Source organism: Zingiber officinale, chromosome 1B (assembly GCF_018446385.1).
Source record: "Zingiber officinale cultivar Zhangliang chromosome 1B, Zo_v1.1, whole genome shotgun sequence".
NCBI classification, from domain to species: Eukaryota; Viridiplantae; Streptophyta; class Magnoliopsida; order Zingiberales; family Zingiberaceae; genus Zingiber; species Zingiber officinale.
Window position 1 is genome coordinate 27,681,709 of NC_055986.1, and position 26,577 is coordinate 27,708,285.

General features: G+C 39.5%; 2 protein-coding genes across 3 annotated transcripts; one reads left to right on the forward strand and one right to left on the reverse strand.

Annotated features, from left to right (window-relative positions):
* Window positions 1–839: 839 nt before the first annotated feature.
* LOC122053856 (PHD finger protein ALFIN-LIKE 8-like) lies at window positions 840–15,567 on the reverse strand. 2 transcript variants are annotated; one of them, XM_042615788.1, is made up of 5 exons: window positions 15,299–15,567; window positions 15,146–15,178; window positions 2,841–3,069; window positions 1,575–1,701; window positions 840–1,506 (listed from the first exon to the last, which is right to left on the reverse strand). In XM_042615788.1, the coding sequence occupies exons 1-5, from the start codon at window positions 15,399–15,401 to the stop codon at window positions 1,234–1,236; spliced, it is 765 nt and encodes a 254-aa protein (XP_042471722.1). In that variant the 5' UTR covers window positions 15,402–15,567; the 3' UTR covers window positions 840–1,233. The 2 variants fall into 2 exon arrangements, with proteins under 2 accessions (XP_042471722.1, XP_042471725.1); XM_042615791.1 differs by having other exon boundaries at window positions 840–1,503; window positions 15,299–15,562.
* Window positions 15,568–21,338: 5,771 nt separating this feature from the next.
* Window positions 21,339–24,502, forward strand: LOC122053883 (50S ribosomal protein L27, chloroplastic-like). The gene is made up of 3 exons (XM_042615799.1): window positions 21,339–21,716; window positions 23,915–24,016; window positions 24,103–24,502. The coding sequence occupies exons 1-3, from the start codon at window positions 21,441–21,443 to the stop codon at window positions 24,280–24,282; spliced, it is 558 nt and encodes a 185-aa protein (XP_042471733.1). The 5' UTR covers window positions 21,339–21,440; the 3' UTR covers window positions 24,283–24,502.
* Window positions 24,503–26,577: the final 2,075 nt, after the last annotated feature.

The following is a 26,577-nucleotide window of genomic DNA, read 5'->3' on the forward strand; positions in this document are numbered from 1 at the left end:
AGAAGGGAGGTGCCGGCTGAATCCGCAGTAGTGCCTGAGCGACGATTGTTGAGCAACTATCAACCTCCCAAGGGGCCTCGATCGGGGGGAGCACAACCACACAACGAACAATAGGATGCATGTCGTATAGCATGTGATAGTCGATCGTCCAAAGGCTGGAAAAGCCAAAGTGTGGACGACAATGTTCTGTTCCTTCCACCAGTCGACGACGCACAATACATGGGACTGTTACGACCTGCCACCAATAGCTAGCAGGCCGGCTCCGTGAAGATATTGTCATCGATCCCCATCTCCTGATCGGTAACACATATGTCGATCAATCGAGATGAAGGGAGAAAGAAAGGACAGTAACTGAACCACACCCTCATCAATCATGAATCTCAGAAGGGATACAACTAGAGTCCTACCTAAGTCTCTACCGATCTAAGCAGACCTTTAACCCGAAAGGAGGAGAACGAGAGAGTAACGCTACATCATGAGTCAAATATGATACACCGTGAGAAAATAGAATATACACGTTTAAAGTATAAAGTATTAACAGATCAAATAAAATAATAACAAAAAAAAATTAATAAGATTAAATAGGAATCGATGTTACCTATTGTTTTTTTTTCCTGTAAGGCGACAGCAACATATATAAGGCCAACTCAAATAACTGAGACAAAAAATGACAATAACTACAAAAAAGGAAACTCAAAATGAAAAAAATATATAAAAAAATAATAGTTCAGAGATAATAGATATCAAATTATTTGTTCATTTTAAATAACAAATTTCTATAATCAGAAATAAATACGTGAGACAGCATCAAAATCTACTACATACAAACTGAAACTTTCTTTAACAAATATTTAAAATTTTATATTTTAATTCGAATTTTTATAGCATTTGCAAGATTCAAAACAAACTTATAAATATGTGAACATATACTTTAGAGTTTGGCCTATAATTAACTCAAAACACAAGGAGGGCCGCACTCCAAACACACGCTGAATTGATGTTAGTAGAAAATACAGCATTTTGCTAATCTGAAACCCTAATATAACCAAGAGAACTGACGATTACCTAACACGAGCTCTAAATCTTAATCACAACTCTAATTAACAATCTACTTAAAGAGGCACAAAGAAACAATGGGATTCCTAAAGTTGCCCGCTGCTTGCAGCATGCAATTGATTGCTTGACACTACTGATGATCCATTTAAACACTTGGTAGTTGATACATATGCTGCTTCAAGCTCTAGCCCTCTTGTTGGCGCTGCAACTAGGACACTTGTACTGTTTTATGTGCTCAGCCCTGGCAGGCGTGATCTTCACGCACTTCCCATGGAACCACTTTTCACACACATCGCAACATATCCAGAACTCATCATTGGCATAATTATCGCCACATGCACCACATAAAGTGTTCTCATGCTCCTCTTCGTCTTCCTCTTCATCTGCGCCACTGTCTTCGTCTTCCTTTGGAGTGAGTATCTTCGCTACCTTAGTCTGGGACTCACCCTGCTGAGACTATTATTGTTGGGAATCTGCATATAAGTTAGAGGCAACACGAAGAGTGACAAAGAACTTACCATCCTAGAGCTTGTTTTTCTTTTGCTGCTGCTATTTGAGGTTTTTTCCTTTGAGGGTTTCTTGGGAGCCCCGGTTACAACTTCATATATGGTAGGGAGATTGTTTATCATATTAAAAAGTCGCCTCCTGCAGTAGTTATAATATCAGAGCAAACAATATCAGAATGCTAAAACCCAAGGAGGTTAAAGTGGAAGGAATTAACCACTAAGTGTTCAACAACTTCTTTCCTAAGGACTAGCCCCAGATAAAACCCTTCGAGAGAACATAAACGGGCTATTAGTGTTAAAGAAATTTTAGTGAGGACTGAGGAACAGAAGTGGTGGGCTTCAAAGGGAAGTGATAAACCATGAAAAAGATAACCAAAATACAGAAGCCTTGTCGGGCAAACAATTACACATACTGACAAACTCTCCCTGGATAATAAAATTCCAAGAAAACCTATTACTTAAATGGTCAGATAATGAGGAGAAACACAGTAGGCCAAGAACAGCCACTATATACCCAGGATCATAGGCAGCAAAGGTTATAGGATTTAGCAAGATATTTTATTATGGTATGGTCTAATTGCATCACATTAAGAAACAAAATGAGCTATAATTAATCAGGATTCATAATAAAGAGAGTTAGGATTGGGAAAAATTGCATAATCATAAGATCACATTTCAATCATCCAATCTCTGTCCAGTGTAATTCTAAAAATCATGAACATCAACACTGTAGTTATCCAGACCCAAAAACCATTCCACCCTAATTTCTGCAAGAATATCTATGATGTTTAATACAATAAATGCAACCAGTTACAAAGTGCACAACAACCACATAGAAAAAACAGAAGTAGCTCCAGCTGTAAAGTATGCAACAGCCACATAAAAAACACAAAAGCTTGCTACGATCACATACAGATGAAGAATAACTATGTTAATGTAAACAACATGGCAAATTAAAAAATGCACGAAGGAATCTACATTAAAATGCTGACACTAAACAGAATTAAGGAAATTAATCCATGGTAATTGGAAAAAATAGTGCAATGAATTCCTGAAAAAAATGATGCTGCAAGCTATAAAGGCCAAACACAGTGCACCAATCTAGAAGCATTTTCGAAGTTGAAAATGCCAAGAACTATCAACAGCCCATTGTTAATCCAGGTGCAGGACAACCTAATGAAAAAACTCCGCAGATTTAATGCGTTTATAAGAAAATTTGAATGGACAAATGATGTTCCAACTCAAGGTGTTAACATAATTCAAGTCAGATTAACTTACCTGGATTCCTTATCAAATCCAAAGCGGGCCCCAAAATAGAATGCAACAGCAAGTAACCATGCATCACTGTGGACTGCAACTAGCGCAAGCCAATCTTTCTCTTCCATACCATCTCTTGCAAAGTTAATTCCCAAAGCTGGCTCAGGAAGTTCTGGAGGTACTTCTTCAGCAGGCAAGGTTACTTCCCAAGTCTCATTCGGAAGTCCATAAAGACACAAGTTCTCCTTTTCTGCAAAGACAGTCAGATTAGCATGGTCATATTTGGCTCAATGAATAATAAAAGTTCAGAATACAATTGAGTTGCAGAAATACCCTGCAAGAACCAGATTCCATGCTTCTGCATATACAGTAGAGAAGATCAAAATTCAACATATACCATACAACATGGCTCCTCATTGTAGCCTTGTAGAAAACAAGACATAGTAGGTAATAAACCAATCAAATGAAATAAAGGTGACATTTCTAAGTCAAGATTGTTGGGTCCATTTACAGGCTGGTCCAATGGCCCAGTTAAAAGACTTAGCTGTAGTAATAACTACATTTAGAGTTTTGCAACAACTTTTTATGGTTGTAGATGCCGGAAATGGGTACTTTGCTGAATTTCGAGGCAGCTCTGGATTTTCACTGGTGGAGCATTCCAAAGCCTAGGAAACACATTGGGATGCAATTAGGGGCCATGGATTACCATATTTGCTCATAGAGTGGAGGATTTTATATTAAGGGAGAAGATTCTCAATTTCTTAAGGGGTTTTTTTCCTTTGTTTCTCTATCAGTGTTGAAAGAGAAGCATATGATAGCTATAAAGAGCCTTTGTACAATATGTGCATACTGTTTGTCTGATTTTAATTATATTTTTCTCAAATATATTATATAAATTTGGATTATCTTTGTAGAGTAGACTTGCTTATCCACATTAAATTTGTTTTTGGTCTTCTTGTATGTTTATGGTTTTCTACTAAAAGATATGAAGATTCCACCATTGGTCTTATGGTGGAGGTGATTCTGCATTCTGAAAGTACAAGAGTTGGATCTACATATTCATTGTTTGAAACAATGACTTATACCAAGCTATGCAAAAGTGGTTTCCAGCCTCATCAAGTGATGTTAGAGGCACTAGAATGTACAATATCCCAACCAAAACAATTTGGACCTTAGCCTTGTACTACTGCTATGTGCTAAGACAAAACCTAGGGCTTATCACACAACCTAGAATCACTAGATGATGAAACTAAAGTATATATATAGAAATCTCAGTCGATGCTAGCTGAATCATAGTTTGGTTTTTCACAGATTTTTGTAATCACAACTTTGTGAATATTTAGCGCACATGCTCAATCTGGAAGCTTTTAGGTTTATATATCTAGACAGAACAGGGTGTTATTACAGCTAAATTTTGTTCAATATCATTGGATCTGGAATGCAATCAAGCTACCAGACCAATGTAAAACATCAAGCCATAAAAATTTGTAACCCAACAACACTGATGAAATTTCTTGGAGTTGGGCTCGGATTTGGGTCAAAATAAAACCTGTTAACTCAAGGCTAAATTGGCTAATTGACTTTCTCTATTTCTTGTTGTTTATGTCCTCTTGAACATACAGCCAGACCCTGAAGGTCTTGTAACTCTAAAGGAGTGAGATACATAAGAGAAAAAGAGAGATACTATGAATGAACTGACCACTCTTGTATTGTGATGCAAGGTGTGGGAGTGTTGGAGTTTGTCTTCTGTGCACGAAATTAGATTATATGCCATCTGTTACATCTTCGTGTCTCTTATTAGGCGATTTCCTCATCCTCAGTTCATAGATGCACTCTAGTCTTGGCTGAAATATGTAAACTCAACTTACTTTGAATTGTTTATGGTTGGCTCTTGTAGTTCTATATCTTTTCTATCTTCTTATAATTATGTGCACCTCGAGACTAATAATTTAACCTAGTATTTTTTCAGACATCCGCCAACCGAATGAAACCACAAAGGTCTGAATTGGCTGGTTTGACTATAAGTGTAAAGCCCGAAAATTCTAAAAACTGTTTTAGAAATATAGTATGATTTTTCTGGAATTTTTAGATATTTTCCCGGAATTTTCCGAGTAGCGGAAGTAGCAAAAATAATTAGAACCGTAAAATAGCTTAGGCGGGAATCGAACCCGAGACCTATGGGTTACGGGTAAGTTTAGTAACCGGTGAACCCAGCAGGGCCGTGCTGAAAGAAAGAGGAATCAATTATATTTATATTAGAATTGGGCCTAGTTACCCACTTAATATAAATAGAAGAACTTAAGTTGGGTTGGTTTATTTTAGAATTGGTTCGGCACCTCCTCACCTCACGCCACTTTTCCCTTCCAAAACCTCACCGCCGCCTCTCCCTCCTTCTCCTCTTCCTCACGCACGGCACACCAAGGCAAGGGTCCATAGGTTCATCTTCCGGCGACGACTCCAACACGAAAGAGGTTCTTCTCCGCGAGAGGAACGCGAAGACGTGATCGGATCGTCGAGAGGATCATCCCCACCGGAACTCTAGCGAATAGAATCGTAAGAAATTACGATCAAGAGGTAAGAAACCCCTCACCTGCAGTATAATAACTCCGTTTGGATTTTCTATGCATTAGATTAGTAATATGCAGATTTTGTGGACATGTAGGGTGTTTTAACCCTCCTCTCAGATTTAGGGATTTAGTTGAGCACCTTTAGATGGGCCGGACACGTTTACCCTCTTCAGTTGGGGTTGTAGACGTTGTCGGGTGCCTAAGGTGATCTCCTTAATAAAGAGGAGAGTTGGGGCACACTAAGTGTTCGACAAAATAACTAGATCAATAAAAATGCAGCTTAGGCATTTTGATAGTACAGTTAAATGCATTAGAAGCGTTTAAAACAGTAAGTCAGTTTATTTTAGCTATATGGGACTACGGTCCAATGGGTGGGCTTCCACAGTCGCCTCTAGGTTTAGACAACCTAGCTCTAGGTTCAGATAACCTAGAATCAGTAAGTTACACAGTAATTAGCTACATTCAGTATTTTATTTTCAGTAGGCACTGTACAGGATCAGATATCCGTTGGGTTGGACTCCCACAGTCGTCCCTAGGTTCAGACAACCTAGTAAACCCTACTAGATTCGGAACTTGCAATCCCGGGTCTAGTTAGGGATGCGCGCACAGCAAGTACAGTTGCCGGGCCCAAAACAGTATGATTATGTATTTTCACTTATTACGAATTAGTTTTCAAAACTCAAAATTGGTCTTGTTAGTTGAGTTTGAATTCAGTATCAGTTAGCTCCAGTTAGCTTTTATATGCTTAGTTCAATTATCTCCATTGATTTCATGTACAGCTTTAGATATGCCATGATTGTATGCTTATATGCCATGCCATGCTTAGTTTATTCAGTACATTCAGCATATGTTTTAAACAGCATGATTTCAAAGCATATTTGCATCGTCGCATGTTTTTGTGAGGTAGATGGTTTCTTACTAAGCTTTTTGGCTTACAGATACTATTTTCCTTATACTGCAGATACAGGAAAAAGGAAAATGGACTAGCAGAGGAAGCTGGAGGGCAATGCAAAGATGGTGGGTGTGTATGGAACTGGAATCAAAGGTCCTTAGGGGACGTAGCAAATTGAGCATTAGACTCTTTAGCATTTACTTTAGCATTTTATTTATTGGTTTTGGTTTACATGTTCTAGGCACTTTTAGTTGTGTGTGTTGCCATGAATTCCTAAACTATGCCTTATGTTAAGTTAGATTACTAGTTTACGTCGTTAGAATGTTATTACATGTTGTTAGAATAGTTATGATGCATTAGTTAGATGTTATGTGGGGTTTTGGCACGCCAAAGTGCTGAAATCAGAGTTTCCCGGGTCTGAAATCAGACTCTGATCGGTCTCCCGACCGATCAGGGCCTGGCTGTGTCACTGGATCGGTCAGCCGACCGATCCAGCCAGATACAGTGGCGAGTCCCCGATTTCCAGGTGCCTGGATCGGTCAGCCGACCGATCCATACATACCTGGATCGGTCGTGCCGACCGATCAGGCCACACCTGGATCGGTCGGTAGACCGATCCAGCTGGGGACAGAAGCGATGTAGCTTCGGGATCGGACAACCGACCGATCCAGGGTCTTGTGACGTACCAGTATCAGCAGATCGGTCTGTGGATCGATCCGGAGGGTGTTACCAGTTGTAAATACCTCCCCTAGCATGTGTACAACTCCAAGGTACACCCGGAATGTTAGTGTCAGAGTTAACATTAATCAGATAATTAGTAAAATTTTAATTAGCCCAGCTTTCCGCACAGTATAGTTTAGCAATAACTGTAGCGATTCGCCCTACAGCCTAGCAGTAGAAGGCGGGTCGTTACAGAGTGGTATCAGAGCAGTGTTCCATACTTCCTACACACACATCAGCATTGTACCTGCAGCTTCCAAGTAAGAACACCTCTACTTTATTTATGCTTCTTGTTTATTATTACAGTTCATGTTTATATACCTACTGCTTGTTAGTATGTGATAGTTTAAACATGATATCAGTAGTTAGATAACTGTGATAGTGTTAGTTATACCTATGTTCTCTATGTCTTTAGAAATGGCACGAGGACGCCCAGCTAGAAGGGCACTAGCTACTGAGCCCCAAAGAAGAGGCGTTCTGCCTCCTCCGCACTTACAAGACTAGTGGCTCGAGCAGCCACCGAATGAACAGAGATAGCCACCTTAAAGGCTAATCAGAAGAATACAGTCACCCCGAACCGAATTTGACGACTCCGGTAGTCTTAGAGGTTCCACCAACCCAGACCAGCACCAGCAGTCCCAACACTGAGCCAAGAAAGGAAGCCTATCCGATCCAGTGGCAGCGGAACTTCTCAGCGCTAGTGAACCATGGGATGCACAAGCATGGTTCAAAACACTAGAGAGCACGATGGAGCTTCGGACGGGCACCAGAAGGTGAAGTGTGCCTCCTTCGCCTGACAGGAGACGCACGAAAGAATCGTAACGGCGCCCAAAGGAGCCGATGACATGGGCTGACTTTGAGAAGGAATTCTTTGAGGACTTTCACATACGGGTTACAAACCGCCACTACGACGAGTTCATCGAGTTTCGTGGCAACCTCTCGATTGAGGAAGCCGTGAAGAAATTCAACAGTTGGCTCGTCTATGCCCAGAGCTAGTCAAGACGGAAAAGGAACGGATCAGTTGATGCTCAAGATGCCGAGGCCGGAGATAGCAATGAACGTGGTTGGTGGCATACATAGGCCACCAACCACAGAGGAGTTAGTGAGCAGCATTACCAGAACAGCATAAAGAAGCAGAAGCAAGTCTCCTCGAGTCCAAGGCCAAGGAAACTCTCACACTCAAAAACAAGAAGGCCACAGCTCTAACCGAAAGGAACTCCAACAGCAAGCGCAAATCGTGAGTGACTCAAAAGGAGGACCATCTAGCAAGCGACCCATTATCCAAAGTGTGTCACGTGGGAAATTCCACCCGTGGATTTGTCGCAAGGGCACACGAGGATGCTTTGAATGTGGACAAGAAGGGCACATGGCTGCTCGAACAAGACCGGTCTTCCTCACCATCCAAGATGCAGCCACCGCTTACATCGACGCAGCCGCCTGAAGGTCCACTTATCGGCCGATTAAAGCCCCTCCATATGGCGAACGCGAGGATCTACTCACTCACCGGAGAGGACGTAGCAAATGCCTCGACAGTCGTTACAGGTCAGATTAGTATTTTTGATACCGGGGCAACCCATTCATATATAGCCGTGGTGTTCTCCGAGAAATTAGAAATACCCTGCAGGTACTCTGGTCGGCCGACCAGACTACCTTCGTGAGAGGTCACGGCATCCACGCATCGCTCGAGCGGCTACCATTATAGCGCAGTGAACTCTTCCGTGATCCGATCCGCTGAAATGACCGACTACGACGCCATCCTGGATGGACTTTTCGATCAAATACGGTGCTTCCATAGAGTGCAGAAAGTAAAGTCGATTCACCAGGAGTACAGTTTGAGTACATCGGAGAACCAAAGAGAAAAGCCGGAAAATTTCTCACAGAAGTTGATGGATTCGGGATGTACGGGTACCTAGCACATGTAGTCAATACCCACGACGAGGACCAACAGCAGCAGAGGTCCGAGTTGACTACCGAGTCTTCCCAAGAGTTACCGTGCCTAGCACTAGTCGTGAGATTGAATTTGAGATGAGCTCTTCCCCAAGACCAATCCTATTTCCAAAGCGCCCACCGCATGGCTCCAGCAGAATCAAGGAACTTCATGAGCAGCACAGAGCTACTGACATACGCCCAGTCACTCACCACGGGAGCTGCTATTCAAGAAGAAGGATGGAAGCACGTGCGGCTATGTATAGACTACGAGCATCGAATCAGTCACGATCAAGAATGTATCCTCTTCCCGAATAGATGACTGCTCGACCAGCCTAAAGGGAGCAGAAGTGTTCTCAAAATCGACTCGATCGTGATATCACCAAGTCGAGTCAAGGAGGGTGATATACCGAAGACAGATTCAGGACCCGATACGGACATTACGAGTTCGTAGTCATGCCTTTTGGCGTGACAAATGCTCCACTACATTCATGGATCTCATATTCAGGGAGTATTTAGATAAGTTTGTTATTGTGTTTATCGATGACATTCTTATCTACTCGGGAACTCGAAGAACACCTGAAACTAGTATTGCAGACCCTTCAGCAGAACCAACTATACGCCAAGTTCACGAAATGTGAGTTTTGGCTAAATCGTGTCCTTCCCGGGTCACGCCATCTCAAAGGATGGTATTATGGTAGATCCCAACAAGATAGAAGTAAACCGGAGGAGACCTAAGAACGCCGAGACTGGAGCTCGGGATTAGCAGGATATTACGTAAAGTTCAGAGGACTTCTCCAGATAGCCTCCCACCGATGCCTCACCGGAAGAACAAGAAATTTCGGACGGAGGATCATGAGAACTCAAGAGGAGATCGACTAGTGCACCTATTCGATCGCCGTAAAATACGATATATATAGCGACGCCTAAATTGGGATTAGAGCATGATGCAAGATGGCAAGGTAATCGCCATGCCTCCAGACAACTCAAGGATTATGAGAAGAACTACCCTACTCATGATCTTGAACTTGCAGCAGTAGTGTTCGCTCTCAAAATTTGGAGACATTACTTGTATGGAGCTCAGTGCAGAGTGTATCATCAGAGTCTGAAGTACTTCTTCACTCAGAAGGATCTGAATATGCGACAACGCAGGTGGCTAGAGCTAGTCAAAGATTATGACATGTACATCCTCTACCACCCAGGGAAAGCCAATAGGGTAGCAGATGCACTTAGCAGAAAATCCAGCGCTACCTTATTATCTCTAGCAGCCATGTCACCACCCCTATGAAGGAGATCGCGGATTTTGGTCTCGAACTCATCGTCGGACAGCTCTCTACTACGACCTTAGAGTCTACCTTGGTTGGTGATATTCAGATCGGGACCCTGAAATTCGGAAAATCAAGCAAGGGCTAACAGAATCAGAAAGAATGTCAGATGGCGGGGTGTTGTATTTTGGTGATAGACTCTGTGTTCCATCGGGAGGAGCTACGGAGACAGATTTTAGATGAGGCTCACAGAACTCCCTACGCGATGCATCCGGGCTCCACCAAAATATATCAAGACCAAGAAACGTTTTGGTGGCCCGGATGAAGCGAGACATCGCCAGATATGTTAGCATCTGCCTCACCTGTCCGAGGGTTAAGGCGGAACATCAGGAGTTCTGCAGTCTATACAGATTCCAGAATGGAAGTGGGAGGATATCTCGATGGACTTCATAGTGGGGCTACCCAGAACCACGAATGGGTTTGATGTCGACAGGTTGACTAAATCAACCCACTTTTAGCTATCAAGATATCCTACTCCATGGAGAAGCTAGTTGTATCTCCAGGAGATCGTCAGACTACACGGAGTCCCACGAACCATCATTTCGGAAGAGACAATGATTCACATCACACTTCGGGAGTGTACAACAAGATTGGGCACCAAATGAATTCAAGATGACCTTCCATCCCCGGATGGTCGACGAACGAGTAAATCGTGCACTCAAGATACGCCCGAGCGCCCTAGACTTGAGGAAGTTGGTGCAAATATCCGAGTTTAGCGAATTTGCATACAACAATGCTATCGGCATGGCACCCATGAGGCACTCCATGGAGGTGCGATCACCAATCTGTTGGTAGAGTGGTGAATGAAGGAACCAGAGCTTCATGATCTAGTGGCGATACCACAGCCCATACCAGATTCGCCAGAGGATAGAGACAAGAGAAAGCTATGCCGATACACCACGCACCCTAGAGTTTTTGGGATACAGTTTTCCTCGAGTAGCTCCCATGAAGGAGTCGTGCTTTGGGAAGAAGGGCAGCTAGCTCCCGATATGTGGGACCATACCTTATCACGAAGAGAGTGGGCAAGGTAGCATATGAGCTAGAGCTACCTCGGGAGATGTCAGCCGTCCACAACGTATTTCATGTCTCCACGTCGAAGAAGCATATTCCTGACGCCACCGGTGATTGAGCCCACTGGTACAGTCCGTGATGATCTCGATGATACTATTCGATAATAGACCGAGCAGTAAAGAAATTATGGAACAAGGAAGTACCATTAGTCAAAGTCAGCTGGCAAAATCACACAGCAGCAGAGGCGACTTGGGAGACAGAGGCCAGCATGAGACAGAAGTACCCATAATTGTTTTAAGTTCGGGGACAAACTTTTTATAAGGTATGGGGGATTGTAAAGCCCGAAAATTCTCAAAACTGTTTTAGAAATATAGTATGATTTTTCTGGAATTTTTAGATATTTTCCCGGAATTTTCCGAGTAGCGGAAGTAGCAAAAATAATTAGAACCGTAAAATAGCTTAGGCGGGAATCGAACCCGAGACCTATGGGTTACGGGTAAGTTTAGTAACCGGTGAACCCAGCAGGGCCGTGCTGAAAGAAAGAGGAATCAATTATATTTATATTAGAATTGGGCCTAGTTACCCACTTAATATAAATAGAACTTAAGTTGGGTTGGTTTATTTTAGAATTGGTTCGGCACCTCCTCACCTCACGCCACTTTTCCCTTCCAAAACCTCACCGCCGCCTCTCCCTCCTTCTCCTCTTCCTCACGCACGGCACACCAAGGCAAGGGTCCATAGGTTCATCTTCCGGCGACGACTCCAACACGAAAGAGGTTCTTCTCCGCGAGAGGAACGCGAAGACGTGATCGGATCGTCGAGAGGATCATCCCCACCGGAACTCTAGCGAATAGAATCGTAAGAAATTACGATCAAGAGGTAAGAAACCCCTCACCTGCAGTATAATAGTTCCGTTTGGATTTTCTATGCATTAGATTAGTAATATGCAGATTTTGTGGACATGTAGGGTGTTTTAACCCTCCTCTCAGATTTAGGGATTTAGTTGAGCACCTTTAGATGGGCCGGACACGTTTACCCTCTTCAGTTGGGGTTGTAGACGTTGTCGGGTGCCTAAGGTGATCTCCTTAATAAAGAGGAGAGTTGGGGCACACTAAGTGTTCGACAAAATAACTAGATCAGTAAAAATGCAGCTTAGGCATTTTGATAGTACAGTTAAATGCATTAGAAGCGTTTAAAACAGTAAGTCAGTTTATTTTAGCTATATGGGACTACGGTCCAATGGGTGGGCTTCCATACTCTAGGTTTAGACAACCTAGCTCTAGGTTCGGATAACCTAGAATGAGTAAGACATAATAATTAGCTACATTCAGTATTTTATTTTCGAGGCACATGATCGATATCCGTTGGGTTGGACTCCCGTCCCTAGGTTCGTACAACCTAGTAAACCCTACTAGATTCGGAACTTGCAATCCCGGGTCTAGTTAGGGACGCGCACATAGGGGCCCAAAAAGTATGATTATGTATTTTCACTTATTACGAATTAGTTTTCAAAACTCAAAATTGGTCTTGTTAGTGGAGTTTGAATTCGGTCTCAGTTAGCTCCAGTTAGCTTTTATATGCTTAGTTCAATTATCTCCATTGATTTCATGTACTGCTTTAGATATGCCATGATTGTATGCTTATATGCCATGTCATGCTTAGTTTATTCAATACATTCAGCATATGTTTTCAAACAGCATGATTTCAAAGCATATTTGCATCGTCGCATGTTTTTGTGAGGTAGATGGTTTCTTACTAAGCTTTTTGGCTTACAGATACTATTTTCCTTATACTGCAGATACAGGTAAAAGGAAAATGGACTAGCAGAGGAAGCTGGAGGGCAATGCAAAGATGGTGGGTGTGTATGGAACTGGAATCAAAGGTCCTTAGGGGACGTAGCAAATTGAGCATTAGACTCTTTAGCATTTACTTTAGCATTTTATTTATTGGTTTTGGTTTACATGTTCTAGGCACTTTTAGTTGTGTGTGTTGCCATGAATTCCTAAACTATGCCTTATGTTAAGTTAGATTACTAGTTTACGTCGTTAGAATGTTATTACATGTTGTTAGAATAGTTATGATGCATTAGTTAGATGTTATGTGGGGTTTTGGCACGCCAAAGTGCTGAAATCAGAGTTTCCCGGGTCTGAAATCAGACTCTGATCGGTCTCCCGACCGATCAGGGCCTCTGTGTCACTGGATCGGTCAGCCGACCGATCCAGCCAGATACAGTATGCTACTGTATCCTCCTGGATCGGTCAGCTGACCGATCCAGCGCGATATAGTGGCGAGTCCCCGATTTCCAGGTGCCTGGATCGGTCAACCGACCGATCCATACATACCTGGATCGGTCGTGCCGACCGATCAGGCCACACCTGGATCGGTCGGTAGACCGATCCAGCTGGGGACAGAAGCGATGTAGCTTCGGGATCGGACAACCGACCGATCCAGGGTCTTGTGACGTACCAGTATCAGCAGATCGGTCTGTGGATCGATCCGGAGGGTGTTACCAGTTGTAAATACCTCCCCTAGCATGTGTACAACTCCAAGGTACACCCGGAATGTTAGTGTCAGAGTTAACATTAATCAGATAATTAGTAAAATTTTAATTAGCCCAGCTTTCCGCACAGTATAGTGTAGAACGAGGGTAGCGATTCGCCCTACAGCCTAGTAGTAGAAGGCGGGTCGTTACAATAAGAACCTGCCATTACTTGAAGTTTGTATTAATGGAATTGAGTTAAGCAAACTCCGTTGTGTTTGTTTTGTTGTAAGGATCAAAGCCATCATGGGAAGAGGAAGTATAATGAAAATAAAATCAGAATGATCCAGTTGCTACATATTTGGCTCATCTATTATGAAAATGAAACTGAGTATGGTCAAATTGATTTACATTATTTCATTTTTGGAAGTCAAACGTGAAAATGATCAAGTTGCAACATATTTGGCTCATCTACTATGGAAAAAGAAATTGAATTTTGCCAAATATATTTACATAATTTAATTTTTTGAAGCCAAGCATGAAAATGATCAAGTTGCTAACATATTGGGCTCATTTACCATGAAAATGGATTTGAACATCCCAGCCAGAGTGGTAAAGACCATATGAAGGTACTAGGAATTCCCCCTACTGTCATTCCCTCCTAAATATATGTATACTATGTATACATATAACAATGTTATAGTATACTACTTTAGAGTAGCATGTACCTGACGACAAGTTATCCATATTTATGGTTTATAAGAATTATATTGTATTGTATTAATGACATGATATTCAGGAAATAAGGCATTTTTATTATGACTAAATATCTCAGTTGTACCTTGTAACCGTCTTCACAGAAATATGCATCTTATCATGTAGTCATGCACTAATAATTTCTAGTTTGCTTCCATTCCCATCTAATTTGATTTTTTTTTCAGTTTTTTCTTCAATATTTTTTTTTTAAAAAACTAAAGAATATGAATCTGGTGGACTGCAAGACAAGCCCAAACGCCAATCAATAATGGAAAACCATCTTATAAACATGCTTATGAAGCAGTATTAATCGCATAATTCACTTGCAATCACAGAACAAAGTTATCATAAACACAATCAAACAGACTTGCGCAGTAAAAGAAGTTGAAATTGCACTGACTATGAATGGAAAACAAAGGAGTACCTTAAAGCATAAACTAGCTAACACAAGCTCATAAATCTGTCACTGATTCCATATCACAAAACCAACAGAGGAAACGATAAAATCCGCATCAACCATTGAACAAATAACTCGAGATGGAAAGGACACGAAAATCAAGGGATAGCCTGCTTGGAACTAATTGTACGGTAACCCTAGCCATATCGAACTGCTATGAGAGAAAGGAAAATAAAAGGAGGAAAATTGGTACCCGGATCGCACTGCTGATAAAACTTCTCTACATCTGCATCACGAAAAAGCAGTAAAAGAACAGTCAATTCGGGCGAAGGGAAAGAGAAACGCAAGACAAGGAGCCAAATGAACCGGTCAAAACACAAAACGAAGACACTGGAGCAACAACTACCAGTAGTAAGCGCCTTGATCATCCCAGCTCTCCGTCCCCTGAAGTCGCGGAAGACCTCCTCGGCAGTGCGAGAGCTGTACGCTCCTCCGCCGCCGGCATCCATCCCCGGAGACAGGTACCGCGGAGTTAGAGAGGGATTTCTCGCTAGAAACGAGGAAGGGATTCAAAAGCGGCGCTCGATCGCGAAAAAGTGGAGGACGCGACCGAGATTTGAGGGGCGAGCTGAGCTTCGATTCTCTATTTTTGGTAGAAGTAAACAAAATGGAAGGGATTGAGGGCGTGCTCCGGACATGAATCCAATCCGAAGGGCGGCGGCGAATCCAAATCGGGTTTGACCTGTTGGAACTCAGCTCAGATCCAACCACGACCACAATACGGTCCAACCGAATCCGATGAGGGGCGGCCACTTTTTCTCTCTCTCTCTTTGTTTTTTTTAAGGAAAAGAAAAGGTAAATGTAATTTCATTTAAAATTTCGCATAGATATAAATTTACTGCAAAATAAAATATGGTTGCAAATCTCATTAGGGACGATAATTTCCCCGACTAAAGGAGATATGGACGAATTTTAATTCTTGAGTTTGGATTATCTGTCTCAAAATCAAATTGTCCTTATATTTTTTTACTGATCTGATGGTCATGGCATTCTTAAATATATAAGATATTCTCATCATGTGTAAATTATCCTTAAAATATAATTTAATCCGTCTTATTGATAAAAAGACATGAGAACAGAATGATTTTGAGACAAAGGATCTGAATTAAGTAAAGAAGAATATGGTCTAAATTTTCAAACATGATTAAATAATAAAAAATCTGATATGAGGATGGATTTAATATATATATATATATATATATATAATTTTATTAAATTCATATCACCTACTTAACTTATTGTGCTATAAGCACCATGTATATATATTTTTAAATCTTTTTTTAAAAGCCTAGGGTTTAAAATTTATGATTTATTTTTTAGGATTTATGTTTTTAGTTATAATATTAAAGCTAAAAAGTTTTTTTTAAAAAAAATATACATGATACTTACAAGATAAGCACTAAGGATGCTAACGAATTGAGCTGAATAATATAAAAATATTGATATTTAAATTCGAGCTTGAAAAATATATATGATTTCGAAGCTTGAAAATACAGAAAATTTTGACTCGAGTTTGATTCAAAATAAAATTCGAGTTCAAGTTTGAATTGTTTGAACATGATTCAAGCATATTTTGAATTATAATTCAAAATGACTTAAATTTAAATTTGATTTAAATTAGTTAAATCTTAATTTAAATATATTTAAATTAAAATTATGTAGAAAAAAAATTAAAATTTGATTCGACTCACAAATGACTCGTGAACAATTGAATTCCTTTCGCATGGAGACGTCTCTCTGTCATGCATATATATATATATATATATATATAAATAAAAAAAAAAGACACCACAATATATATATAAAAAGGCACTATTGTGGTGCTAAATTTTGATTTATTTAATTTAATCGAATTAAAAATTTTAAAATCAAAATCAAATCAAATTAATTCAAAATAATCGAACTAAAATTTTAAATATGATAAATTAATTTTTTTTCAGCTAAACTTACTCCTAGCAGAGGATATCTGATTCTATGCATGAAGCAAGTCAAATTTATATCGTCAAATAAGTTTGATAAGATAATAAAATAATTAATTATATCAAACCAAGTGGAATTTCAAATGAATTAAACAGTTATTCAAATTTAATTTAAACTCATTCTGAAATTATTTTTATAATTTTAAAATTATTTAATTAGTCATTGAACTTATTTATTTATTTATTTTTAACATTTTATTATATTTATTTATCATAAATATAATAAAATATTATTTACTAACCATTCACAATTTAATATCGACAAATTAAACACTTATGTTCAAAATTATTTATTTTATTTAATAAATTATTCAAAGTTCATTTATTTGATTAACCTACTAATATAAATAAATTTTTATTAAATTAAGTATAAAAAATATTTAATTCATTTATAGTCTATGTACTAATTTCCGAAATCAAAATTAGATTTTTTTTTAAAAAAAATACCCTGCATATCTCCGACATAAGGTCTGTACCATTGACCAGCAGTTCCGTGCCAATACGTGCCAAAACTCTGTGCCGTGGGGTTCCATCTGCCAAAGCAAAATCCAAAGCTCTGGAAAATCTGATACAAACTGCAAATCAGAGGCGTGTCTGAAAAATCAGCAAGCAGCAGATTCCTCCATGTAAATTCATGTTCAACAAGCTACAAGTTTTTGAAAACCCATCTTTACAGAAATCCCCTTACCGACTCTGAGATTTCATGTTGATAAATATGAAATACCCCAATTCCAGCATTAAGCTTCATTCCATAGGGCAAAATATGAAGTTAATTCTGCCCCTAAAGTCAAAGCAAACATAATCATACAGAACTAGGTTAAAGCAACATAAAAGCATGTGTGTTCCAATTCTAAAAACATGATACAGTAAGCCACCCCACTACTGGGATTCCATGGACACCTTGAAGCCTACTTTTGAGCACAGATTGGAAGGTTATAATGGTAGTGCAAATACTAATAAGCAGTTTTAAAAAAAAAATTACTTTGATCCAACCAACTTGAATAGTGGACAATCATCATAGAAACAAAGCTATTCAAAATTCTCAAATAAAATGAGTCCCTTGAGGAAAAGTTAAAAATGTAGTAGCAGGAAACCAATACATGATAACGTTATTCAGTTAAGCATTCATTACATGTGAAGTAGTCATATGCTGTGCAGTTGGACTTTTAGATCATCAGTGATCATTCTGTCATCACGGGCTTGTTCTCACTCGACTTGGTTTGTGCTCCTTTGGTTTCAGCTCTTCAGTTTTCCTATTTAAAGCAAAGGAAACAGTGTCATATGATGTGAAGTGAGGAACCCAAAAAAAATGCAAGGATGTATCAATCGCCGGAATGATAAATAAGTATCCGTGTATTTGTTTCCCAAAAGTAGGAGTAATCCTCTCATTATGTATTGGTACTTATCAGGTAAAGAATAGTTCCGCTTCTCTTTATTCTTATGAACAGAATTGTTCCCTTGTTTTCAATGGAACACAATAACTTTTTCTCATACAAAATCTATTGAAAAGTTAGGTATATAGTGTAGTCTTTTCTAATTCCAATGCAATAAAATTATATGACATAGTGTCTACTTTTCTTTTCTCTTTGATAAAGGCATATCTCCATGGGTTTGCCTTAGCATCGTGTTCATACTGTAGTTAATAATCTCTCCCATGTTCCCTCTTCCCCTTCTAAAGAACAGGAGCATATAAAGATTAGAGAACTTTTACAGCTAAACAACAGGTTTTCACTGAAGGGTAGGAACCCTGAACAACATCTTAAGGTGCTACATCCATGAAGCATAATATAAGTCTTTCCTGTGAGTCATCAGGTTAGAGTGAGTAGCATATGACCCTTTTCTGCCTTCAATAGCCTAATTGGCATGGAATCCAACAAGGTTATAACTAGCTCAGCAACCGGCTCATAACTGGTTGGCACAGAATCTTTTGTTCATGGTGTAAAGGAAGAAGTGTACGTGATCAGTCATTTGTTTCTTAATTCTACTCTACGGTCTGGTAAAATGATCCTGGTCTATTACTATCAAACATGAAACCAAATTGAAATGGTTGTCAAATCTCTTAATTCTCCTTCCATTAGTTCTTTTTTTAAAAATTGATGGAGCGTGTGTGCATGATTTCTTTCTTCTCCAAAATTAAGTACAATAGTTGTTTAGGGACTCTATCATAAGCTAACTTGATAAAAAAAAACCATATGCAAATGCTTCTCTTTCTCTATAATTTTCCATTAATTGGCTTATAAAAAATAGTACCTTTGATTAATCGTCTAAATATAAAGCCAAATCTCTTAATTTTCCTTAAGATAACTCTTTCACAAAGACTAATGGCATGATTTATTAACTTGATCTCTGTAATTAGAACAACATTACATCAACTTTATTGTTATAAACAATTTGATCTCTGCTAGAGAGAAGGAATCACATTATTTTCCATCCAAAAAAATCCATCCATATTGTTTATTTTGATGGAACTAATAGGAATTAAAAGCATGACAGATACACGCTCATGGTAAGCAAGCTAGATCAAGAGGGATTCTGTTGATGGTTAGAATTAGTATAATAGCACAAGGAGCGGTTTAACTGTCGCTACTGCGCCAAAGAAGAATTGTCTCTGCATCCAATGTAGAAACACCTTGCGGTCAAAGACTTAAATAGTTATAAGTTATTTCATTTCCTTTCTTCTCTCATATTTTCTGTTCATGTAAACACACCGTACCATATGGTTCTTACTTGGTTAGAGCAAGTAGAGAGGAAAGAAGATAATGAATCTCTTATATAGATCTGGATAATAATGAGCTCAGTATGAGAATTCATGTTTCTTTCCCATTCCAAGCTAAAAGAAGATAATTTTGGAATAGCAACTGTTTTGTCAATTAACCCTTTACTTTTTTGTTTGTCAGATTTATAGATATCAATATCGAGAAAAATGAAAGGGTAATGAAGTTTTTTTACCTAAATCTAACCTAACATGAAAAAAACACTCTTTTCTCCTCCCTTCGATTTGATGACCAGCCGTCAGATTAATACGAACCTTTCAATATGCATATTACATGATCGCATGAATTAAACAAAAGGACAGCACTGTTATGCCCTTACAAGTAAAACAATATTAACAGGGCAAATTACACCAGTAACAAAACAGTTGATTGCCGAAGCAGCAAGAGATCTACACTTCCACAGTAAGCCAATACTTTCATTGTATGTTCCATCGCTCAAGAAAATTACCAGACTAAGCTGATCAAATGACGAAAACAAACTCCGAAACAACCAGACGCAAGTTAAAGAAGCAAGGCAGAGATAAGAAGCAGTACCTCATATCGGAGGAGGTTCCACCCTTCTGGCTGAGGAAGGACCGGAAGATGGGGGCAAAGAACGGGAGCTCAGATTTCTTCGTTCAAAAAAAAAAAAAAAAAAAAAAAATAATAATAATATAGATGAGGGGATGAACCATTTGTAATCACGATGGTTGTGATCTCTCACTTAGTTCATCGTCCCCTATGTTATAATTTGGATTGGGGGGTTGACCGGAGGATACTCGGAGGCCGTCCCCCTCTCGGCACTACATTGCTAGGTCACTTGCTCACCGTTGGCAACCTCTGGTCATCCGTCCACCAAATTTTAACCTGGGACGATGAACCCAGGGAGAGATCCTAATTAATTGCGATTGGATCTAGGTCATAATCCGGCCACAATTGCAAATAGTCCATCCTCTGGTCCTTTTTTTTTGACAAGAGGATCTGCCCCCAAAGAACGCCATAGATCATGCCCACTAGGTTATAATTTGGATCGGGGCGGGTGATGAGAGGCCCTCCTATCGACACTACGCTGCTTGGTCACTTGCCCACCGCTGGTGGCCTCCGACCATCCGTCCCGACCAAATTATAACCTGGGGACAGTAAATCCGAGGAAGAATCATAATTAATTGTGGATCTAGGTCATAATTCGACCGCAATTACCAGTAATCCATCTTCTAGTCCAATTTTTTGATAAGAGGATCTGCCCCCAAAGAACGCTATAGATTATGTTCACTGCGAAGATTAGGTATTTGAGAAATACCTGATGAATCAAGAAGTGAGAGTCAATATGCATGTTGAATACGAGGTCAGATTCTCTAATCAAGTTCTTCTAGATAGGGGAGACCCTATAAATTCATTGGAGTGAACTGTTAATAAGTAGGATATTCATCCCACTAATAAATAGGTAACGGTGCAAGACAGGCCTAGGGATCCTGGACGATCCTTGCCTATTGGACACAGTCCATGCCACCTGGCTTCTGTTGCACTGGGTTTGGGTCGGTACCGGCCTGATCAACGGACCTTGCTTGCTATTTGGAGGCTGGAGCACGCCATGGCCTCAAAGGATCCGCAATAATCACATTAAGATCCGTTAAGGACTGTAAGTCAAGGGTTCCTCGTTATCGTGTATGCGGTCAGGCCACAGAAACTGAAGTCTCCGACGATTTAAACGAGATAAGTATACGGACCTCATCCGCGAGCTTCATCTTCCGATTCCATGGCGACCGTGGGCTTCAACATTGCCTCGGCCTTTAAGGGCCTCTCTCTGAGCTCTAGCTCCGGGTCCTCTTACCTTAGGGGCGAAGTCAGGTTGCCCTATCCCCGCCGCACCGCCTCCGTCAGCTTTCCGCTAACGATCGAGTCCGCGCATAAGAAGGGAGCCGGGAGCACAAAGAACGGACGGGATTCCAGGGGGAAACGGCTCGGGGTAAAGATCTACGGAGATCAGGTAGCCCAGCCAGGCGCCATCATTGTGCGGCAGCGGGGCACCAAGGTATGATAAAGCTTGCTTCTCGCCCACGTACGCTGAACAAGGATTCTCGAGTACTGAAGGGGAAGATAAAACTCTACCCTCTTAGTCCTACATTCTAAGTGAAGCTTATATGATTATGTTGGCACCGTATATCTTTTAGAATGTGACATGTAAAATTGAACCCAAAGCAAAGGGCTTTGTTAATTTAGGATGGTGATCAAGGTAAATTCTTCTCTTTCTTCACTCTTAAACTCACTAAGGTCTATATTTTTCAAAATAGGCTACCGAAATAATGAGGCAATCCTGTAATTCTACTATATGTTTTTAGAGATATCATGATAGATTCTAGGTGAAGGATAGAAGATTATGATGAACTGATTAACTTTGAGCATCATGAATTGTTTCCTTTCCTAAATGGACAGTTTTCTGCAGACTAGGATTTACACGTAAAGGAGGTAAAGCTAGATAAATATTTTCAGCAGGTAACTGATTTATGAACATGATAATCCATGGGGAAAATGCAGGAGCAAGACCAATTTAATTAATAGCATTGAGATTCTTGTTTTCTTTGGGAATGAAAATGGTTTCTCAATCAAACAAAATTGAAAATATTTGGAATTTGCAATTTGTTGGACATGATGAATGGGTCGGAATGGGTTAAAGTTGGATGGAAATAACTTACACTTTGTTGAGAATCACAATGACCAAGTTCATTCACATAGTTGTTTGGACTTACTTATGGCAAACCAAACCAAACCAATTGAAGCAATCACTATATGCAAGATACACCAACTATCTAGACTTATCTAGAGTTGCTCTTATCTGACTGCTTTTTGCTTCCCAATGTATTCTGCCCTCCTTTGTTTGCTGTTACTAGCTACAGTGATTGTTGGTTTATTCCGTGTAAGGCTTCAACTTGACTTAAGCAGGGCTGTGTTATCATCTTAGATTATGTATAGCTCAAGTGTACTTGGTATGTGTTGGATTCAACTTCATCTGCTTGCTAAAACGTTTTTGCCAATCCTGGTTTCAGTCCTTCTGGTCCACTGCACACTTATGCTCTATTTCATGCACAGGACGATTTAATTCAATTACCTTAATTCTTTAACTTAACTACTGTACTCTTTGTCCAACTTTGTACAATTAGGCTTGAACTAACAAAAGAAATGAATTTGAAGGGTTGGAACAGCCATATGAACCAGTTTCAGTATGGGTCAGCTCATACAAATTTGTACCATCTTCTTTTGCAATTAGAAAACCTCTTAGGTGAATTCTGATTGTTGTTTGCATATTTGACCCATGCTTGTGCAATTAAAGAAGTTGATTTGTTTCTCCATACTTGCTTAATCTTTGCTAAGGAGGTATGGAGTTAACATCAAAACAAAGTTAAAACCCTAGAGTTTAGGTAAAGCTGTGATTTAAACAGAAATAAGTGCAATCCTTCTCTTGTTCGTTACTCAATTTATTTATTTGTTTTAATAATAAAAAGATATGAGGCTTATATTTAAAAGAAAATCACCAGGATTGATCGGATCAAATCACCAAATCAAATAAAATTACTATTAGGATTATTAAAATGATTATGTTATAATTATTAGAATAATTCTGTTATTTATTAATTGGTCAATTGGCCAAGTACTTCTTAAATATTATATATTGTACTATTCTTAGGACAAATATTAATGAATAATAAGATTTATTATTGCTCTCGCATTCTTTCTTGCCCTCTTCTTCTTCTTCTTCTTCTTCTTCTTCTTCTTACAATATTCAAGAATTAATTTGATACTATGCAAGTGTAATAATCTTAATTGATTGCTTTAGTAGGATGATTCTAGAGGCTGGAGAACTACATTTAACACACTTCTTTGACTGGGGAGAATTATATATATTCAAGCAAGCAACAGGAGGGTGAAAATTTCTGTTATCACTTCCGTGCTCCTTGCCTATTACTTGTTTTTTTGTTCAGCATATGGTGAAGCTTACCATTTGTTTATTATGGTTTTTTTTTTTTTTTTTTACTTTTTTGTTTTCTTTTAGATCTAATTTGTCTGGCATTTGTCTTATTTGGCTGTGGTTATATAAGACATCCTCAATTTTTACATTAGAAACAAGTTCTTTCAATGGTGGGTGGGATCATTAAATAGTTATGCGGAAATGTATTATGATTTTTGTCTTTCAATGATTTCTGTTATACCTTTGAGATTGGTTCCATATTTCAGTTCCATCCTGGGAATAATGTTGGACTAGGCAAGGATCACACTATCTTTTCTCTGATTGATGGCCTTGTTAAATTTGAGAAATATGGACCAGATAAGAAAAAGGTTGGTTTCGAACATGAAACATATTGTTCATTTATGTTCTTCCATTTTTACACTCCATTAGTAATTAGTCATCTGATTCCCAACAGGTTAGTGTCTACCCACGTATTGAGCAGCCAGAGAACCCAAATAGCTACAGAGCCAGGAAAAGGGAATATTTCCGACTCCAGCGGGAGCGAAAGAAAGCAAGAAAAGAAGGTGTTCCATCTCCTGAGCTAGTATTGGCCTCTTCAACAGACAAGTCTACTGAAATCATTCCTATTTGTTGAAGAATTCTTTCATGTGACTTTATATCAAAGGGTGCTACAGTCTCATGGGTCTCCTTTTCTTGTAGATCTAATAACAATTATTGTTTCCTTGTGCTTTAAGATTGTCGATATGCAATATGCATGATATTAGAATCTGAACAGTGGACTTCTCACAATTTGTGTAATGCTTGCTTGAGCCTTGTGCTTCGTTCAATGTATTGACCTTCTCTCCTTAACATTAGTACTAGAATGTCCTTGTTATGATCCAACGTTTACATCTGCATGGGTCGTATGAATGTCTTTTCAGAACAATAATACGTTACATTGTAAAGGCCTGTGATAAAGATTAAAATTTTGCTGAATGACCAGGGTAAACAAACTAAAATTCTTGTACATCAACTAAGAAAAAAGCGTGGCTCATATTGGCTCTGTGTCTTTCTTTAGTAGGCCATAAGGAAAAATAAGTCAAGTTTCACATTCCCGTGAGCAATAAATCAGATCATGAGTTCTCAAATCAACGATCACAAGACAATCAGTTTTCTCCACAACTTCCTCAATTTGCCTAACTCAATAGATGTGATAGAAGCAAGCTTCATAACATGTTCTTAAATTTACCAGAGGAAATTTGGTTCCTAGGTTTTTCATCATGTTGAACAGTTTGCAAAACTAATTAACATCCTCAGCAGGTACATCTCTATGTAGCATCCAAAATCAGTTCACGTAAAACCCAATGCATAATTAAAATAAATTACAATATTTAATTTAAATCCTAATTAATTCAAAAGTTATTTAATTTCTTAATTTAATTAATAACTTAAACTTAATGATCAATAAATCCAACTTAACTATCCTAAATTAAATTATCAAACTTAATTAATATAAAACCCTGGTCTCTTGATCTTTCTTTTAAGTTGTTTAATTCAGTTTTATTATTGCTATTTCAATTGTGTTATTAATCACGTCCAAAGTTCGAGAAAAAATTAATTTTATTTTATAAGTAATTCACCTCGTTTTGTCGCCCTATTATATCAACAAATACCATGTTTAAGTGTAAAGAATGTTTTATGCATCGAGGTTTTCATGCGAGTGGAGGCTCCTTATATGCTTGGTCGAAGACTCAGCGTGGGAGGGCGTGGAGGCACCTCGCATGCTTCTGGAGGCATTGGAGGCGCCTTGAAGAACTTTGAAGGCATCTTCCAGAGGATAAAAATCGAAGGTTGCGGATGCTAGATCGTAGAAATCGCTAGAGGGGGGTGAATAACAATCGAATAAAAATATCGTAGCGAAATCGAGTACGCAGCGGAAAAACAAAAACAAAACACAATGCCAACACGAACCAGTTTTACACGGTTCAAAGCCTTTGTCGACTCTTACTCCAAGGCCCACACTCGTCGAGTGCTTTCGTTGGACAATCACTAACAGTTCGAAAATTGATTAAAATAGTAAGTACAAGAACTATTATAAAGAAAATACCGACAACAATAAAGAGAACTTGAACTGTAGGTTGTCAGAGAGGCTTCGCAGGAGCAATGTGCAATAGAGCAGTCGTAGGAAGAAGTTGTTGTACTTTGCTCCAGGTGGAGGCCTCCTTATATAGGAAGCTCTGTGTGCTCGGATCCCTTCCGGGCGCTTGGACTGTGACATAGGCTCGGCCAACCAGCACGCTCCACGTTTGCGTTAGGATAGAGTTTTGAACTCCGGGCGCCCGGACCCCCATTTTCCAGCAACTCAATTTCCTGCAAGAAAATGTTAGTCCAAATCAAATGCAAATTATACTACCCTGCAAAATAAAGTGTTAGCACAATTAAAGTAAATGAGTAGTAATTAGATTCCGTCTCACCGAGACTGAAATCTAGTCACGATCTCAACTTAGATTCCCGAAATGGTTCTAAGTTGGATCGACGCCTAAGTTCCCTAACTGGGAACGCGTCCTCACCAAGTCATTCCCCTCCAGTGAATTACCTTAACTTACCTGCCAGACATCCGGTCAGTCCGTCGACCTGTCTGAACTTCGGGCTAGCTATCCGGTTGGCCCGTTGACTTAGTTGAACTTTCCTGCAACACTGAGTTAGCACAATAGATAAAATGGTAAGATAAAACAGCGTTAAAAGAATTTAAGATTCGCTGGTTCGGTTGATCACGCGCGGTCGACCGGAAACCAATCGGTCACATATAACCTAGGGTTATCTCCCCCTAAGGCTGCCTAGCTTCACTCACTAGGGCTCGGCTTCACTCACTGGGGCTTCCACCACTTAGCTTCACTCACCGGGACTTCCACCACCTAGCTTCACTCACTAGGGCCCGACTTCACTCACC

Bases quoted from the DNA above. Each gene is read 5' to 3' on its own strand.
- LOC122053856 (XM_042615788.1), bottom strand. From the start codon at position 15,401: ATGGATGCCGGCGGCGGAGGAGCGTACAGCTCTCGCACTGCCGAGGAG. The intron at 15,179-15,298 runs GTAGTTGTTGCT...TTCGTGATGCAG, and splicing joins GATCAAGGCGCTTACTACTG to ATGTAGAGAAGTTTTATCAG. The intron at 1,702-2,840 runs GTAAGTTAATCT...TAACTACTGCAG, and splicing joins GGATTTGATAAGGAATCCAG to GAGGCGACTTTTTAATATGA.
- LOC122053883 (XM_042615799.1), top strand. From the start codon at position 21,441: ATGGCGACCGTGGGCTTCAACATTGCCTCGGCCTTTAAGGGCCTCTCT. The intron at 21,717-23,914 runs GTATGATAAAGC...TCCATATTTCAG, and splicing joins TGCGGCAGCGGGGCACCAAG to TTCCATCCTGGGAATAATGT. The intron at 24,017-24,102 runs GTTGGTTTCGAA...GATTCCCAACAG, and splicing joins ATGGACCAGATAAGAAAAAG to GTTAGTGTCTACCCACGTAT.